General features: G+C 37.1%; 2 protein-coding genes across 2 annotated transcripts in view; one reads left to right on the top strand and one right to left on the bottom strand.

Annotated features, from left to right (window-relative positions):
• Positions 1–19,528, top strand: part of LOC132067335 (2-methylene-furan-3-one reductase) — a 99,989-nt gene that overhangs the window by 6,265 nt on the left and 74,196 nt on the right. The gene's annotated exons all lie outside the window — the stretch shown is intronic.
• Positions 1,961–3,330, bottom strand: LOC132066646 (uncharacterized). The gene is made up of 2 exons (XM_059459905.1): positions 2,380–3,330; positions 1,961–2,286 (listed from the first exon to the last, which is right to left on the bottom strand). Exons 1-2 carry the CDS (start codon positions 2,796–2,798, stop codon positions 2,178–2,180), a joined length of 528 nt encoding a protein of 175 aa, XP_059315888.1. The 5' UTR covers positions 2,799–3,330; the 3' UTR covers positions 1,961–2,177.

A 19,528-nucleotide genomic window follows, 5' to 3' on the forward strand; every position in this document is an offset into this window, starting at 1 on the left:
TTACAAATCTGTCCCCTTTTTGCATTTTTAGCCACTTTTTCAGTTTTCTTCAATTTGGTCTCTTTTTGACTTGTTTTTCACTTGGTTTCTTCCAAAGCTCTTCTCAATCATATGAACCTATAAAATGAAAGTAAACGACATTAAATGCACTATTTTCTCAATCAAAACATAACAACAATCTAAAATTAAAGAAGAAATAAGTTGGTAAAATATCAACTTATCAAACCCCCAAACTTAAACTATTGCTTGACATCAAGCAAATCAAATCATACAATTTCCTTCAAAGGACTCCATTCAAAAGTGCACCAACATCATACCAAGTCAAAAAGGTCCACTTTAAGCACAAAAACATGACTTTGATTGGTACAAATAATTAGGCTTCAAGCGTGTGAAACTTCAACCAAATAATTCCTTCATTTCAAAATACAATTTCAAGAATGCAATGGAGTTTCAAAACAATCAAGCAACACTCAAGCCTCAATAAGTGACTCAAAACCACTAGCTTACTAGATATGCTTATTTGACTCAACTTGGAATTTTTCAACATCACCAATCTATCGTAATCCATATGCCCTCACAAGAAAGAAAGTCCCAAAATTACTATATTCACAACAACAATAACACAAGGGACATATACACAAAGTCACTCACACTCAACAAAGAAATTCTAGTGCTAATAAATATCAAACCATAAGCTTGCTCTTATTTTCAATCATCACTAACTCAAGAACATTCGGTTGGAGATCACATAGGAACTTTTTAAGCTTGTAATGTAGGCTTAGGGAAGGGTAGGATAAGTATTTGAGATACAAGTGACTACGCCCTCCTTGAACACTACACAATACCTTTTGTCCACTTTCATCTTCGTTTCAAAACATTACTCATTCCTTTGCATACTAGTTGCCCCAATTATTCCAACTTCTTTTTGTGCAACCATTTTCTTGATTTCTAATATTTTTGCTCTTTCCAATTTTTTTTTTTTTTTTTTTTTTTTTTTTTTTTTTTAACAAAGATACACTTTTTTTTGCACAAAAAGTTTGCATCCTTTTTGTATTTTTCAAATTTTCTTTATTTCTGTTGACTTTTCCACAACACCAACCTTCACCATTTCTCAATTAACACTAACACCTCCAACTTAGGATTTTGGCCTCAAATTCACAATTTAATGTTCAAGGTGGGAAAGGTTCAAAAGAGAGAATTTTCATCAGAAAGCGTAAAGGTTTGTAATGTAGCAATCAAAGAAAAGGTCATAGGCTCAAATAGGGTTACTAATGATATTATCTATACAACGTTAGGCTAGAAAGGCTAAAGAGGTTTTTTCAAAAATCACAAAGATAGCCCAAGGTCATCTTTCCCATCAACATAACCAAAATTAGCATTGAAAGACTAACCGGACAAGTTCTAGATGATAAAAGTAAGCATAAGAATTATTCAACAAACACTCACCACACATTGCATATGCACTAGTCAAGATGGATCAATTTCACTTCCTAAGCAAGAACAAATAAAGCAATATCATCATCCCAAGTAAAACCCATCTAGTAGGTAAAGAGTCTTAAAATGAGCCAAAAAGTTATTACAAAAATCATACTTTCCTATGCACCTTGTTTTTTTTTTTTTTTTTTTTTTAACTTTCACAAAAAAATTGGAGAGGTATTCGCATTTCAACATTTCACATGCAAAAGACTAATCAACATTTCACATGCAAGAGACTAACTCTATTAGTACCAAACACGCCAAGAGTTTCCACATTTTTCCTCAAAGGAGCACCTACACTTAAACTACAAGACTAATTAAAGAAGCTAAAAAAAGAAAATAAAATAATGTAGGCTTAGGGATAGAAGGGGGGGGGGGGGGGGGGGGGGGGACGACTTTGAGACTCGGAAAGGAAAAAAAAATGAAAAAGGCTTTTCAAAAAAAAAAAAAACTTTATATACCTTTGGAAATTAAGCAGGAAATGCGGTCACATTTCAAGTTTGCAACCTCGCATTCCCTCCGCAATTTCCATTTACCTGACGTGGCAATGGCTGATAGAGGCGAGCAGAGTTGCGACCCATAAGTGAGATGCGGAGCCGCAACTTGCTCGCAAACTTCATGTTTTTACATTGGTCACTGCCTTTTTGTGGGGTGAAGATGCGGCCGCAACTTTTCGCCGCATCCGGAGATGCGGTGCCACATCAAGGCCGCAAATTCACCCCTGCCTTTGGTTCTTGTTTCCTTTTCCAATTTTTCCAAGAGTCCATTTTTGTATTTGTTTTCCCCTTCACTTCCTTGCAACCTTGCATCCTACACACGTAAACAAACATTAAACAAAAGACTTGGGTTGCCTCCCAAGAAGCGCTTGAGTTAACGTCGCGGCACGACGGTTACCAACTTTACCACTTTTCCTTCCATTTGGAAGATATGAATTTGCGCCCCAACTTTGAATCAAGATTCCGGTGATGCTCGTGAGGCGGTGGTAGGAAAGCAAGGAGGCCAACTCTCGAGTATCGCATTTTGCACTTTTTGGCCTTTAAGTGAGGAATGCCATTTTGTCTTCTTGGCATAACAAACTTCAAAATAAAAACACATTGGTTTTCATCACCAAATTCGTTCATAGGCTCAGGTGGTTCAATTTTCATATCACCCTCCAAGCACAATGTTGAAAAATGGTTAGAATGTGGTCCAATGCGCTCAAATTTTAAACTTGCACTATCTTTGACATCCTCACTCCCAAATGAACTAGAGTCAATTTCAACATTTTCCATGACACCGATTGACTCTAATTCCCTTTCTTCTCCGGCATCTCCAATAAGCATAGAGTTGGTTGCCAGATGTTCAATTTTTGATTTCTCACAATGAAGCTCGCTTTCTCCTTCAAATATGGACCTTTCTTGACTACTTTCAACACCCTCAAGTTAATGAGCATTATGAGCCTCAACCAATAATTTCATTTGATCCTCCAAGGTGTGAATAGCTTTGTCGTTGCAATTAATTGCTTGACTCAAGTCATTAAGTGCTTGCTTCAAGCCCTTAACTGCTAAGTTCTGTGTTTCCACTTTTTCAAGGATGGTCTCTAACATGAGCATTATCCTCTCATTTTGAGCATTTGAGACTTCCTCCACTTCCATATCCCTATCATCCTCAAAATCAAAAGTAGAATCGTCATAGTGAGGGTTCGGGGAAGGGAAGGACAAATAAGCACAATTAGCCCAATGACCATTTTGACCACCACGCCTATCACAAATACTCCACTCATAGGTTTGGGATTGTGCGCATAATCCGCCCCTGGGGGAATTCAAACAATTTTGCCATGAGTGTGGTCCTCCACAATAAGGACAATGGTCATCAAAGTATGAACAACTACCATCCGACCAATTTTCATTATATGAAGCCATTTACAAAAACTAAGAAAGTAAACAAAGTCAAAGAAAACAACTACACAAATATAAAGTAAACAAAGTCAAAGAAAATAACTACACAAATATTCACAAGTTTGGACCAAAGCAAGTAAGCTTAAATCCCAAACTAACCCAATACGCCAAATTATTCCCCGGCAACGGCGCCAAAATTGATAACGTCCAAATCCACTCCTCAAAGAGAAAGTGTACACGGTCGTCGCAATATAATTTACCCAACTATGAGTCGGGGTCGAATCCACATGGAATAATATAAAGGCGATTTAAACAAGTAAGGAATTATCACCAACTACGCTAAGCCAAACACGTTTTCAATATTTGATTTTTGTTTTAACAACTAACAAAGATAAAAACTAACTAGAAAGTGGGTAAAATGATCAACGGCCACAAGTATGGATACAAAGGAAATTATGCTTAAGTAACGATCCAATGTATTTCACGATTTTACAACTATGAATGAGTTTATGCTAATTAGATAATGATATCTAAAATTTCATCAAAAGTCTCTCGACCAAATTAATGAATTTCACTCTAAGCTTTCTCAAGCCTTAGAATGTGATATTAAGCACAATCAATATAATCTCAAGTAACGTTCCTATCTCTAGCTCAAGTTATTAGATGAGATTTAATTACCCAAATTCTTGTTAATTAATCTTTCCCAATCTCGATCTTCCTCTCTCGAGATCAAATCCCTTAATAAACATTAAAGAACAAGGTTAATTAAAACAACATTAACTCACTTCATTAGCAATAAAAATCATTTAATACATAAGCAAAACAAGAATTTCATCCAACATTTTAATCATAGAATATTTTCATAAACAAGATTCAAGTGAAGAAATAAATACTACACACTTGGATGTTCAATACAAAGCAAGAAATTAAAGAAATGAAATTTCAAGAAATTTATCATTAAATCTTCAAATCTTCAACCTCAAAGTGTGTTGTAAGAAAACCTAGCTCCCAAACTTGTGTAAAAATGGCCAAAGATGAAAAATAATTTCACCAAGTCTTGTTTTTGTAGTTGCCCGATTTTTTCAAGTCCAAAAAAATGACAAAATATGCCCCAGATTTCAGTTTTTGCAGTTCTGACCCCTTTTTTGCAAATCTGTCCCCTTTTAGCACTTTTTCAGTTTTCTTCAATTTGGTCTCTTTTTGACTTGTTTTTCACTTGGTTTCTTCTAAAGCTCTTCTCAATCACATGAATCTATAAAATGAAAGTAAACGACATTAAATGCACTATTTTCTTAATCAAAACATAACAACAATCTAATATTAAAGAAAAAATAAGTTGGTAAAATACCAACTTATCAGTGCTTTAGACACATCACGTCATTTGTACTTTCGGGTAGAAAAGTCTGTCTTTGGCTTATATAAGAGTAGCTTAGGAGGAAAGGAAGGGGACCTTGGATCCCACACTTGTAACCCCAGCATATTTTAATCTTCATTTAGTCTTGTAAAAAATATCATCTGTTAGGGAGAATATTGATGGATTTGAACTCATTTTTATCATCTTCAATATGTCCTTTATTTATTCTAATTTCTAGCTTTTGGAGGAGTTTTTGGGATTAGATACAACTCACTTGTATTTAAACCCTACTAAAACAAATCTCTAACTGGGGTCTGGTTACATCCATTTTTACTGGAAAAAAGTTTGGCGTTGTTTGTAGGGATAGACAGTTGTGGTGTTGTCCTGATTCTTTGTCAGAAGCTCTCAAAAAAAGCATACACACCCGAATCCGTTTGTTAGTAAAACTCTAATCATGGCTGAACGAGTTAAAAACATAGCGGAGAATAACGCCCCCGTCAGGACAGTAGACTGGCAGAACTCTTAACCTCTGGATTTGCAGGACTCCAATAAGGAAAGCAATCAGGAGGTGGATGGAGAGAAGATGCAGGAAGGAGTAACACCAACCCTGCCGATGGCCCGCAACAAGCTTCCCGACAGGGGGGATGACTCCGAACACTCGACGAAAAACGAAAAGATGCACTACAAAAAAACGTTATCCTAGAAAAAGGAGGGGTGTCCCCATTCTAAGGTGGAAGGGATATACAAAGAAGAAGAATCCCCCTCGGAAGTAGCCTTAGCGGCGGTCTTAGCGTCGCAAAGCGGAATGATGGAGCGCATGGAGAAAATTTTAAATACCTTAGCCAAGTTGTCACTAGTCGAGCACCCTTCGAACGTCCAAGCACCTAAGACTTCAGATGTATCCGCGGAGGAAATAAGAGGAGAACCAGCCGAGCAAAATGTGGTTTTAGCAAGGCTCGACAAGCTAGAAGAAGTGCTCCATGACCGGATGAGTCAGATATCGGGGGGCAGTCCGATCTTGAAAGGAGTTAGAGCAAGAAATATGGAAAGATACCTTATAGACTGAAAGCAGCTCTTGATCCCATTCTAAAGAAGTTCAAAATGTCGGAGATACATAGCACGACATGACAAACGACCCTTAAGAGCACATAACAATTTTCGAAGCAGCGATCATGGGCCACGATCTCAAGCAGCACGAAATCGAATCAGTCATGCGAAAAAAGTTCAACCAAAAGCTCATAAAGGGAGCACTTGCCTGGTATACTCTCTTGCCTGAAAACTCCGTTGATGCTTTTGCTGCTCTTGCAGATGCCTTCATAAAAGCCCATGTCAGGGCCCGGATGATTGAAACACATAAAGAAAACATTTTCACCATAAAGCAAAGGGAGGACTAGTCTCTCCGCAGTTTTGTGGAAAGGTTCCAGTAGGAAAGAATGATGTTGCTGCCCATCCGAGTGGATTGGGCTATAACAGCATTCACGGACGGGCTGAACTCGAATAGGTCAGACGCATCAAAAAAGTTGAAGGAAAGCTTGAGGGATTTCCCAGCCAAGACTTGGAATGAGGTGAAGCATAGGTACACGGCCAAAATGAGGATAAAGGATGACTGAAGAGTGACGCCCAGATTGAAATAAGGGGGCAGCCGCAGGAAAGGCCAAAGACATAGTTCCCTTTAGACAGAGAAATCTAAGGGACCGATATGAGCTATACTCGACTCCCGCATTCTCGAAGGGCGAGACAAGAACAAACAGGGCACGATACGATCAAGGCCAGCCCAGGAAGGACCGAGTGATGCCACAAAAGAATTTCCCAAGTGAGCCAGGTCCACCGAGCATGGCATCATATAATTTCAACATCGAAATGGTAGAATTAGTCATAGCCATAAAAAACATGAAGGAAGCAAGGTTCTTGGTGGCAACGCAGTCTAACCCGGACCAACGAGATACAAAATTCTAGTGTGAGTACCATGGCATCCCAGGACATTTGATTGAGAATACAAACATCTCAGGTGTGAAGTGGCAGACTTGCTCCAGAGAGGGCACCTGAAAGAGTTTTTCAACAACAAATCCAAGTATGCCCGGGAAAAAGGGGTAGGAACCTCAAGTAAACAACTGCTGTCCCCGGGCACAATCAACATGATTTTCGAGGGGAAGCTGGTTGGAGTAGTATCTTAGAAGCCGAACGAATGAAGAGCCTATCTTGTCCACATGGGAAGGGATCATCCCCGAGATATTGTCACTTCGGTGGTTCAGAAGAAGGGAGCGCTGAAGCCTCACACACCGATGCACTGATAATATCTCTCCAAATCCTTGATTTTAACATTAGGCGTGTGCTCATTGATTTAGCTAGCGCTGCAAATGTGGTGCAACTCCGAGTCCTCGAAGAGATGCAGCTGATAGAACAGATAATCCCAGTAGTCAAGATATTGACCGGATTTAACCTGTCCAGTGAAACCACCAGGGGATAAATCGATCTGACCACGAGCATTGAAGGGATCTCCTTGAAAGCCCTGTTCAACATCTCAACACAGTAATTGGGAGGCCTTGGTTGCATGCAATGAAGGCGGTCCCGTCCACTCACCATCAGGTTATGAAGTTTCTAACCCCCTGGGGATTGCCGAAGTAAGGGAAAATTTCGTGACCAATCAAGAAGATGTATACCTGGTGATAGAAGAAAGGGCACGGGGAGAACGCGACCAATAGAAATAAAAAAGGCTCAGTCCTGGGGTTGAACTGGTGGTCGGGATTAAAGAAGGACAGGTGACCCTAGAGAAAAGCCCGCATACGGAAGAACCACAAGATCGGACACCGAGGAGATTCGTCGCACCTGAGGAGATGGATGTAGGAAGAGCCACAGCGGAGATCTGGAGCTAGCCATACCTTTTTCAAACCTTCTAGAAGAAAGGGTATACCTGGGCACGGGTCTCGGCCCTATTCCAGGGGAAACTGCTTAAATTTTTAACAAAAAATGTGGATTTCTTTGCTTGGTCGGGTGTAGATGTTACAGGTATCCCTCTTGAGCTGGCCACCCATAAGCTGAGCATGAACCAGGACTGAAAGCCCATCAAATAGAAAAGGTTTCCTATGTTAGCCAAATGGAGCCAATTTATCAAAGAAGAGGTAGCTCGACTCATCAAAATTGGAGCAGTCTGAGAGGTTAAATACCCGAATTAGTTGACCAATGTAATGGTAATCCGTAAAAAAATCAATAGCCTTCAAATGTGTTTAGATCTAAAAGACCCGAACAAGGCATGCCTAAGGAACTCGTACCCCATGCCTCGCCTAGACACAACCGTCGATTCAAAGGGTCTGGCACGAGTTACGTAGTTTCCTGGACACTTTCTCAGGGTTTCAATCAGATTCGGTTTGACCCGACGGACCAGGTAAAAACCTCGTTCATCACTGAGCATGGGACTTATTGCTACAATGTCATGCCTTTCGGCTTAAAGAATGTGGGAACCACCTTCCACTGATTGACTAGCCGGATGTTCCAATATCAGCTAGGTCAAAATGTGGAAATCTACTTGGATAATATAATAGTTAAGTCCCTGGAAACAAAGGAACATCTAAAACATTTGCAGGAAACATTTGACGTCCATCGCAAGTATAGCCTCAAGTTGAATCCGAAAAGAAGCGTCTTCGTAGTGGGCTCTGGAAAGTTCCTCGAGTTCTTATTATCTAACAGGGGCATCGAGGCCAACCCACATCACATCAGAGTGATCGAGCAGTTACCAGACGTCCTTGATAACGCCCGGGATGTACAAAAACTGACAGGGAGGATAATCTCGTTGGGAAGGTTTATTTCGAGATCATTCGAACACTGTCAAACGTTTTTTAGTGTGTTGAAAAAAAAGGGAACTTTGAGTGGACTCCGGAATGCCTGCAAGCATTAAGAGAATTAAAGAAGTACCTCTCCAACCCTCCACTGCTTGCGATATCGGAGGTAGGCGAAACCTTGCCAATCTACTTGGCAGTATTAGAAACGGCGGCAAGTGTGGCGCTGGTCCAGGAAGAAAAAGGTATGAAATCCCCTGTTTATTATATTAGTAAGGCCTTAACAGAGGCTGAAGTTCGTTACCCGCACCTTGAAAAGTTGGCCCTAGCTCTATTGGCGCGATCAGAAAGCTAAGACCATATTTTCAATGTAGACACGTGATTTTTTACCCTCCCCGGGATTTTCACCTTATAGCGTCCAAATATTTCTTTTAATTTTAATTTCGATGTGTCGATTATTCTATTTTATTTAGTAGGTTTATTTACGGAAATGAAAATCAAGGAAAAGGAGTCAAAAAATATCTACAATTTTAGACTGCAAGTTTTGTGTTTCAAAGGAGGGAATTTTTTTTTTTAAAGTCTAATTTTTCTTTAATTAATTACTTTTGAATTATTTCTTAGTCTAGTTATTAACTTCCCTTAGTTTTTATTTAGAAGTAGTTGATTGATAATTTTTATTCAATTGGAAGAAAGGACAAAAATTGCTCCTCATTTTTTTCCTTGTACGCATCAGTGCACATTTTTTCCTTAAATTTTCTTCTCATAATCCACTTTTTTACACATGCACACATGATAACATTTTCACATAGAATACCTTTTTCTTTCATACCTTACACTAGCACATATGATAACATTTCTACATAGGATACCCTTTTCCTTCATATCTTACACTAGCACACATGATAACATTTTCACATAAGATACCTTTTTCTTTCATACCCTGCACTAGCACACATGATAACATTTCTACATAAGATACCTTTTTCCTTCATACCTTACACAAGCACACATGATAATATTTTCACATAGGATACCTTTTTCTTTTATACCCTACACTAGCATACATGATAATATTTCTACATAGAACTCTTTTTCCCAAAATCCTACAGCACACCATACATATATATACACACACATAGAGAGACAACACCCATAATTCAGCCATAATACTCGTCCTAATAGAGAATCAGGCTACACACCCATAATCCATCAGCCGCAAGAGTCCTTTTCCTTCTTCATTTTTCTAAAGCTCTAGTAGACCTAATAGCACCAACGAGTGAGCCGCAATGCATAACACATAGAGGTGCATACCTTCAACCATTAAGAACCAAGCAATTGCTAGAAACAAAGAGAGTACTTGTGCCTCATTTCCCTTTTACAGCTCAAAGCATACACAAAAATGTAAATTTTTGAGCTCCTTTTAATCTTCAATGGAATCACCCAAAAAAAAAAAAACACCACGAAATAGCCCCAAAAACCAGCCACAACCTTCAACCAAACAGCCATGAAAATGCAGCATCGAACCTCCATTAAATTCGTAACAGCAGCTCTAAATCACCACCCTTTGACCTATATATCTTCATCTTTGTTTGGGCTTATATTTAGTAGAAGTTGAGGTCCGTCAGTCGAAGCTCCCGTCGGCGTCGAGTTGCAGAGACAGTCCATTTTTGTACGCGAGCTTGGAGTAACTTTGGTCTTTATGTATTGAAGTAACTTTTCAGCTTATAAGGTTCCCTTCTTTACTTTTATTTTTATATTTTTATAACTTTTTTAAATGAACCTACTTCATTAAATTCTCCTATGTTTTATTCAGAATGTGAATTTCATGTTTCATAGTTATTTCATAGTGTTAAATGTTGAATGGTTTTCCTATCTGCATGTTTAAATTTTTGCCATAATATCTTGTTGATTAGGATCTGTGAGTTAAATAAGTAAGAATGAATTGGAGTTCATGTTATTTCCCTAATGACTTCAACGTTTTGTTTATATCAATAATTTGGTAGTTGTTTTATTTTGAATTAGATTCAAGACAGAATTGATTGGTAGTTGAATTAATTCTGGTGTCTTTCAAAGCGATATTTTAAATGGGCTTATGTACAGGTCATACAACTTTGTTTAACTTCTGGATATTAAATATTTTATTGGGTTTATGTTGGATTGATGTGTTAGAATGATGGAATATTTGATCATTTTAAATATGAAATTAATGAAAGGACATTACAGTGAGTCTTTATTCAATTTCATGAATTAACTTACGGGTAAGAGCTTAATTACTTTTTTTTTCTTTTTTTCTTTTTTTTACTTTAAAAATGAGGAATTTAAATACTTTGGGCCTAGATTAGTTTTCAAGGCCTAATTAATTAAATACTAGTGTGAAATGAGCGAGATGAGACACGAATAAATTCAAATCTCATTGCTAATGAAAAGAAAAGAGTTGGAAAAAACAATTGTGAGGGAGCGAGATGAGTTGCGGATTAATCCAAGGCTCGTTGCGAAAAGAAAAGAAAAGAGCGAAAAATGATTAAAAAGATAAAGAAATAAGAGACAAATAATTGCTTCTAATGGTAGACTCTTTAGGCGCGTCTAATAATAATTGCGTTGACCATGTGGACAGACCCGTTCCTTGATTAAATGCATATAATTAAAGAAAAGTCATGTGGGTCATCCCGTTCCTTGACACTCTAATAATAATTGTGTTGACCATGTGGACAGACCCGTTCCTTGGTTAAATGCATATAATTAAAGAAAAGTCATGTGGGTCATCCCGTTCCTTGACACTCTAATAATAATTGTGTTGACCATGTGGACAGACCCGTTCCTTAGTTAAATGCATATAATTAAAGAAAATTCATGTGGGGCCATCCCGTTCCTTGACACTCTAATAATAATTGTGTTGACATGCGGACAAACCCGTTCCTTGGTTAAATGCATATAATTAAAGAAAAGTCATGTGGGCCACCCCGCTCCTTGACACTGTAATAATATACTTAATGAAAGACATTGTGTGCATACACACTCCTAAGTTTAAACCATTGAAACACTTTTTATCCAAGATTTAATTATAACCAAGTATAAGTCGATAAAAGCGATCGTGCTAGAACTACGGAACTCGAGAAATGCCTAAAACCTTCTCCCCGATTAACAGAATTCCTTACCCGGTCTTTTATTTTCGCGGATCAAAAATAAAGAGTCATTTCCTTTTGATTAGGGGTTCAATAAGGTGACTTTGAACACCAGAACTCAATTCCAACTAGCGACTCTGTAAATAAATAATAAATAAATAATCCCTTTTCAAAACCGTCACTTCAAATGGAAAAAACCTTTTAATAATAAAACTCGTGTGCGTTCATCGCGCGGGACCCAAAAAGGGGTGTGACATTCAATGCCATCCAATAAGTATGATAACTGCGTTCTCCTTGAAGCGCATCTTGCACAAACCTGAACTATCAGGACGGCTTGCAAATTGGTCGATCGAGATATGCGGGTATGACATCACTTATCACCCTCGGACTTCCATCAAGTCGCAAGCCCTAGCGGACTTGGTGGCCGACTATAGTCCGAGAATGATGCTTGGCGCTCAGAAAGAAGCGTTCCGGGCATCCCAAAATGCTTCCAACCTTGTACACGGACGGGGCCTCAAACGTAAAAGGTACCGGGTTGGGGATTGTCCTGGCTACCCCATCAGGAGCCGTGATAAGGTAAGCCATAAAATGTTTATCTTTGACTAGCAATGAGGCCGAGTATGAGGCTGCAAATGCAGTATTAGAATTGGCTCGCGGACTCGGAGCCGAGAATATAAAGCTTAAGAGCGACTCTCAATTGATCATTAATCAAATCCTCGACAGATATGAGGCCAAGGATAGGTGAATGCGGGAATACTTGACTCGGATCATGACGCTATTATCCCGCTTCTAATGATGGAAAGCGACACCCATATGATTACAACAATCCTAAGTCAATAATCCAAAACCCTAACATAGTTCATATGATTCTCTTTATCAAACCCATCAACTTATGGCCCAAGAACTTAGAGTCTAATCATCAATTCATAATTGCAAATGATTAGAGAGTAGAAGCATTACCTTTTTGAAGTTCAATCCTCTTGAATTCGAGTTCTAGGGTTTCTTTGCTCAACAATGATGTCTCAATCGAATATCTAATGATTTGAAGGTTTAATCAAGTTAAAAGGGTATAGGGACTTGAATTCAACCTATAATCATTATAGAACTTATCTTGGAGGGTTCATGGGACTTCTTCTCTCTTGCCTTAGGATGATTTTCGCGATTAAGGGTGTTATGGAACTAACCCCAAACTTAAATATAAGAGAAAAAGCGAAAATCCTACCCATGCGCGTGGGGCCCACGTCGCAAGCCTAATGCGGGGCCTCACTTAAACTTTGGTCAGAGAGTAGGTTTCTCGATCTGGGCCCGCGATGCGCGGCCAACACGCACGCACCCTTGGCGCGTCGCGTGGTCAACACGGGTGGCCTGTTACTCTTAGCATTTTCATGACTCTCATAATTTCTTGCTTTGATCTCTATTCGGTCTGATCTTTATATGGATTGAAAGGTATTTCCGTGTACTAAAACTTTTGTTAAAGGAACTTTTCCATATTCCCAACTAATCAAGGGGTTAAGGCTGCCCGAATTAGGCCCCTCGGCCACTTTCGCAAAAACGGGAAACCTTCTAAATTTCGTTTTACTCTCTTAATACAAGTTGTACCTTAGTCTGAGGACCCAAGAAGTTCAGGGTTGAACGAGGTGGGCGTCCATCCAGCTACACCGGGTCAAGGCGACCTCTTTTCAAAATTTTGGGGGCACAGGTGAGTTCGTAGCATGTTTTTAGAGTGGGTTGTATGTTTGGTTTGTATTCAGGAGGTCTAAGTTGAATTTCGGATTTTGGGTTGAACTTGGTGAAAAACCAAAATTTTGTTGGTCTCTAGTGTGCCACACCTGCGGGTAAAGGGGCGTACCTGTGGGCTCGACCCGGGATTTGGTTCGTAGGTGCGAGTATCTGTGGTCAGGGGTTGGCTGCATCTGCGGACCTTCCCCCGCATCCGTGAACTTCCCTAACTTAAGTGATACCGCTTCTGCGGCCAATTTTCCGCAGATGCAAGCTCGCACCTGCGAGGAATGGTCCGCAGGTGCGGGATCGCTGGATCAGAAAGTTCTATTTAATGCCATATTTTCCAACTTCGAACCCCATTCTCCCTAAATCATTTCTGGGACCTAGTAGCTCGTTGGAAGGGAAAACAATGAAGGTTTTTCAAGGTAACTCATTGGGGTAAGCTTTCTATCCTTGTTTTATGATTTCATTATAAATTAATTAAGGATTTTCTTGACGGGAAACTTGTTTTGAAAGAGGATTTTGTGACTTATAAACCTTTGGTTAGAAAGTAGTTTTTCTTAACTAATCATGTATGGTTTTGGAAGGATTTCCTAGTTTTTTGCTTGATTAAGTTTGGATAAACTATTTCTAAACTCTAGACTTGATTTCAAAATGGATTTTCAATGGATTAGTTTATGGGTTTTCTCCAAAATTGGGAGTTTTGATAAATTGACAAAATTAATGCTCATTTGAGATTAGATTTGCATGAAACTTAGGAAGGTGATTGTTTAGACTTCGGGGGAACTAATTTTCTAACAAATTTTTTATTTTTCCCTTGTGGGACCTGGGGTCACTTTTCTAAGGTTATTTTTTAGTTATTTGAGAAGTATAGCAATATGGGTGTCCTTAGACTTGTATACTAACATAAAATACTAAATTGATAGACTTTGATCGTTCTGGGACGGTTCGGAAAGGAAAGGCTCAAGTGGATTGATTTGTGGCACATGTTCATCTTTAAGGTAGGTTACGGCTTACCTTTGTTAGACTTCGATTAGAGAATCATATGTTTTTCGTAGTTGTTGATGGGGAAAGCATGATAGGCATTCGGGCATGGTTGTGTTGATGAATTCACTGGTTTGGTATGGTTTTTTTTATCTGGGCTTTTCGTCGTCATCAAGTTTGCTAATACGTGTGTTAGTTGATTAATCTATTTTGTCATTTGATTCTTATTCATCTCATGGAAAGGAAGGGCTGAAAGTAATGAGTTGAATGGTATTCAACATTTTTGGCATGCATTATTTGATTCTATGATACACATTGTTATATCTCACTTACCTCATGAAAAAGGAAGGATGATACTAAAGCATTGAGTTGTGATTGTTAATTCATTCATCTTTGGCATTTGATACCTCACTTGTGACATGGAATAGAGATGGATAATTTGGTCGACTCGAGTTGTGATTAGCATTTGTGGCATGCATTGTAAACTACATGATTGAGTTGTTGATGATTTGATTCCATGCATAACATACATCCCATATTTCATATGTGATTTGATTTGATATGATACGTGATTTGACATGATTGTGATTTGAAATGTTGATAGGTAGAGAGTGTAGCCTCCGAGGTCTTTCCCGGAGAGCGTAAGAGAGAGAGTGCTCGTGATCTGAGGTCTTTACCGGAGCGAGATGAGTGCCCGTGATCCGAGGTTAATTACCGGAGCAAGAGAGTGCTCGTGTCCAAGGTCATTTGCCGAAACGAGGGTACATGGACTTCGCGGGTCCCCCATGGGCCATGGCTTTGAGGCATTTCCCTTAGTATGTGTGTACGGTTTGGAGAGGAGGCTTGGGGACATTGCATAGCACTTGCATAGCATTGCATCCCATTTGTATTGTACTTCATATCATTGCATAGCACATTATCTCATCGAATTCTTTGTTGGTGATTTACTTGATTGTTGCCTGCTTGTTAAGTGATCACTTAGAAACTTGGTGGACTTGTGGATTAGAAGCTTCCACCTAGGCTATGACCGGAGGATATTGAGATATATTGTGATTATTACTACCATGGACTTTTACCTGAGAAAATGATTTGTGACTGTACTTGACTGCTTATCTGCTCTACTTGTTAATTTCTTCCTGTTTATATGTGTTATCTAATCGTTGTCGGCCTATGATGTCTACGAGTACTAGTGTTGTGCTCATGCTACTCTTGCTATACTCCGAAAGTTTGATCCAGGTTTGTGTTCGAGACGTCGTGACTGATCCCGAGGCTATCATCAGAGATGTTTGGGTGAGCTACTAGCCGGACCTATAACCCGGAGTCTCTTCTTATGCAATTTGTCTGTTTCTTTTCTATAGATAGTATTTATTTTAGTGTTGAGTCAGTATTTTCATTTTCAAACTATGTATTCCATTTAGAAGCTCTTGTACAAGTTTAGACCAGGTTTTGGAAATTTTATTGATTAAAGTTTTCTTCCGCACTTGTTTACGTTACAACATTTGTTGATTAATGTTTCGGTGTACTAAATTTCCGCGCATGTTTTTAAAATGAAGTAAATGATTTGGGGATGGTTCGCCTATCATGAGAGATAGTGTAGGTGTCATCATGACCCGTAAATTGGGTCGTGGCCACAAGTATCTTCCACTAACTCATCTGGATCCTCCTTTTTCCCCTTTATTTATACGATTTTACACTTTGAAGAAGAGAGGTGGACAGAGAATCTCCAAGTTTAGATGTAATTTCGTAATTTCGTATACAAAGTATTTTCTCACATCCTACTTGATGTGATACTACATTATGGTACAATCTTATTGGGTACATAATTTATGTATAAATTAATACAAGTAAATATATTAAAATAAGAGAAGCATTTGAATGTTTAAGTATGTAGAAAATTCTGTAATAAAATTAAATTTGCTTTGCTGAATAAACTTGAGAACTTTACGTTTGTAAAAGCTGTACAAAATAGAATCAAGATTTTAACATATTTTAAAGTACAATAGTCTAATTTTAAGATATTAAGTACAATAGTCTAATATAAAAAAGTTTGATTTGGATTATCCCTTGACCTGTTCCTTGCCCTCATCCTCATGTAATAGGATTTTTTTTTAAAAAAATAAAAAAATAAAATAGATTGTTGGATGTTAAACGCCAACAAAACTATTTGACCATAAAAGTCACAAACTATTTGACCATTTCACTTAATCACGTGAAATAATAAAATTTTATCTGAAAATATATGTCTTGTATTTATTTATATAATATAAGTAATAGATGCAAGTATTTTTTTTCTTAAATTAGAAATTATTAAGGGAGGGAGTATAAATTTGGAAAATTAGTAGCCTCAGTGTTTTCATTTTTAAGCCAAAGTGATATCATCAAATTAAGTAAATAAATATTAAATGGTGAAAGCCAATAAGCAAAGATATGACGAAGACATGCGCCCAACACCTCTTCACCTACTCAAACATCTCATTTGCAGAATTTCAACATTCCACAAAATTGTTGAAAGAAGTTAATGGTATGTTTTCTTTATTTTGTCTTAAAAGCAACCTAAGTAGATAGAAAGTTATCTATTATCGGGTTCGAGCTTCGGGAGGGAAACGATTTTCATTAAAGGAAGTGTTTCTCCTTTAATGGTCCTTTCGCAAGGAGAATGAGGATTAGTCAGGACCTCACAACAGGAATCAAATATCGGGGCGAGAAACAAAAAGAAAATTCCTACTAAGTAATACCAATCAATAAGGATGTAATTATAGATTTATTTCGACACCTACGATTCAATTAAGAAAAATTAATAATCACTGCAGTTGGGCCTATCGGTTTTCAAATAGGGTAAAGTACGCATATATACATATTAAGGAGAAATATTTACGAAACGTGACGATAGTTTTTTTAAAAATTATTTTTTTCGCTCAAAAATTTATGTATGAAATGTGTATATCTCGCAGAAAAGTTAAAAGTTCGCTTTCAAATTTAGTGTATAAAAACGGTATGAAAAATGTATGAAATGTATATATTTCGTTCAAGGGTTAAAAAACTCCGCTCAAAAATGTGTGTATGAAAACGGTATGAAATTTGTATCTCGCTCAAGGCTTAGAATTTGGCTCGTATTTTCCTGTATAAAGTTCATGTTAGATTTCTGTAAAATTAATACAACTACAACAACATTGCATACAACTTTGATACAACATTCAAGACTTAAAATAAAAGCTCAAATGTTGTGTATGAAATGTGTATATGTTGCTCAAGGCTTAAAAAGTTCGCTCAAATTTTGTGTTTGAAAAACGTATGAAATGTGTATATCTCAATCAAAGCTTAAACATTACGCTCAAAATTTTATGTATGAGAATGGTATGATATGTGTATATCTCGCTCAAGACTTAGAATTTCATTCATATTTTTCGTATATAAAGTTCATATTAGGTTTCTGAAAAATTAATACAACTCTTACAACATTGTAACAACTTTCATACAATATTCAGGGCTTAAAGTTTCGCTCACAATTTTGTATGAAAACTATATTAAAAATTTCACTCACACATACACATTCCATACATTTTTATACAGCTTTCATACACAAAATTTGAGGTGATATTTTAAGTCCTTGAGCAAAAAAAATAAAAAAAAAAAAGTTCAATTTTTTTTTTTTTTTAAATTATTTTCTAAAAAAAATTAAAAAACGAAAAATATATGAAAATCCGTCATGTTTCGTAAAATATTGTTATGTTTTGTAAATAAAGAAAACTATCTATATATATTGCAATAAAGAGTCTTAAGTAGGTACTGTATGTCATTTTCCCTTTCAAATAATCATTGACACTCATGATAGAAAACATTTTTTTCTTTAATGGGCTTTATACAATACAAATAAATCGAGGCTTCAAAACCTGTTCGGACACCAGACGAAAAAAAAAATACAAAAATAAAAGTCCTGCTAAGTACTCTCTCTGGTTCAAAAAGAGTGTTTACTTACCAAATCAAGAAAAAATTAATCTTATTTTCCCAGATTTGCCGTTATGAAGTGTTAAGTGACCAAATCCCAATACCAATTTAATGAGGGATAATTTAGTCAAATCACCTATTTTTGTTCAGGAGTTGATATTTTCTCAAGAGGTATGCAAAAGGGTAAGTGAACACTCTTTTTGAACCGGAGGGAGTAATAAGTTGAACCTTTTGGCTTTTAATTTTGATATTCCTTCATTGACTAATCAATTCTTTTTTTTTTTTTTTTTTTTTTAATCAAGTCTTCTTTGATAATTAATTTAAGGATGTTCCAAGATAATATTTCTCCATAAAATATTCACTCAACCAGTAGGCCACTCCCAAAGTCTTCTTTCGTTTTTCCCACGTCTTGTCCATTAAGAAAAACTAAGGAAATTACAAGCTTGAATGAAACATCATCTTGACCGTCCATTACGTTTCAGTCAACTCATGTCCAAACCATTCAAATTCGTTGCTTCTTAATCACTAATTCAGAATACTCCAGAAGCCCTACTGGAGATATGACTTAGAAAAAATGGTCCTTATAGTTTGAGGTGAATTTAAAATAGTCTCTTAAGTATGCATGGTTCGATTTTAGTCCATTAAGTTTGTCAGAAGTTATTAATCTCTGATAAATATTTACTGTCAGTTAGATTTGACATGAATTATGAAAAAATTTTTAGGGAAAACTCACATATAGAGGTGCAATTTTTGTAGCATCTGCTATTTTTGATTTATTTTTAGTACGATACAATTTTTTGAGGTATAATTTTTACTATTTTTTATATCTTTTTGTAATTTTTTGTGTTGCATCTTTTAGAATTGATGAGATTTTCTTAGTGTTTATAGTTAAATCTTATTCCCACTATTTTCTTCGAATCGAATATCAATTGATGAATTATTATTCAAGGATCAAAACTATTGGGGTCATTTGCACTTATTTTGTGTTGGGCTTTAATTTTTGTCCCTCAAGATAAATAATTTTTTGGAAAATTTACTTGTTGTGTTAATAACTACCTTTGATTTTATTTATTGTTCATAAAATATTTTTTTGTCCTTGTATTTCAGACTTTTAAATTAATTTTTCTCTCAATTTCAAATTTATTTCTCCCTCACCCTTCTCTTTCTCTCTCTCTCTCGTTCCCTCTCTCCCTTTGGATATGTTTATATTTGTTCGAGATTGTGACGATGGAAGTGTCGTCATGAACTATTCTTGATGGCATAGAGCACAATCTC

The sequence above is a fragment of the Lycium ferocissimum genome, chromosome 8, assembly GCF_029784015.1.
Source record: "Lycium ferocissimum isolate CSIRO_LF1 chromosome 8, AGI_CSIRO_Lferr_CH_V1, whole genome shotgun sequence".
Classification (NCBI taxonomy): Eukaryota; Viridiplantae; Streptophyta; class Magnoliopsida; order Solanales; family Solanaceae; genus Lycium; species Lycium ferocissimum.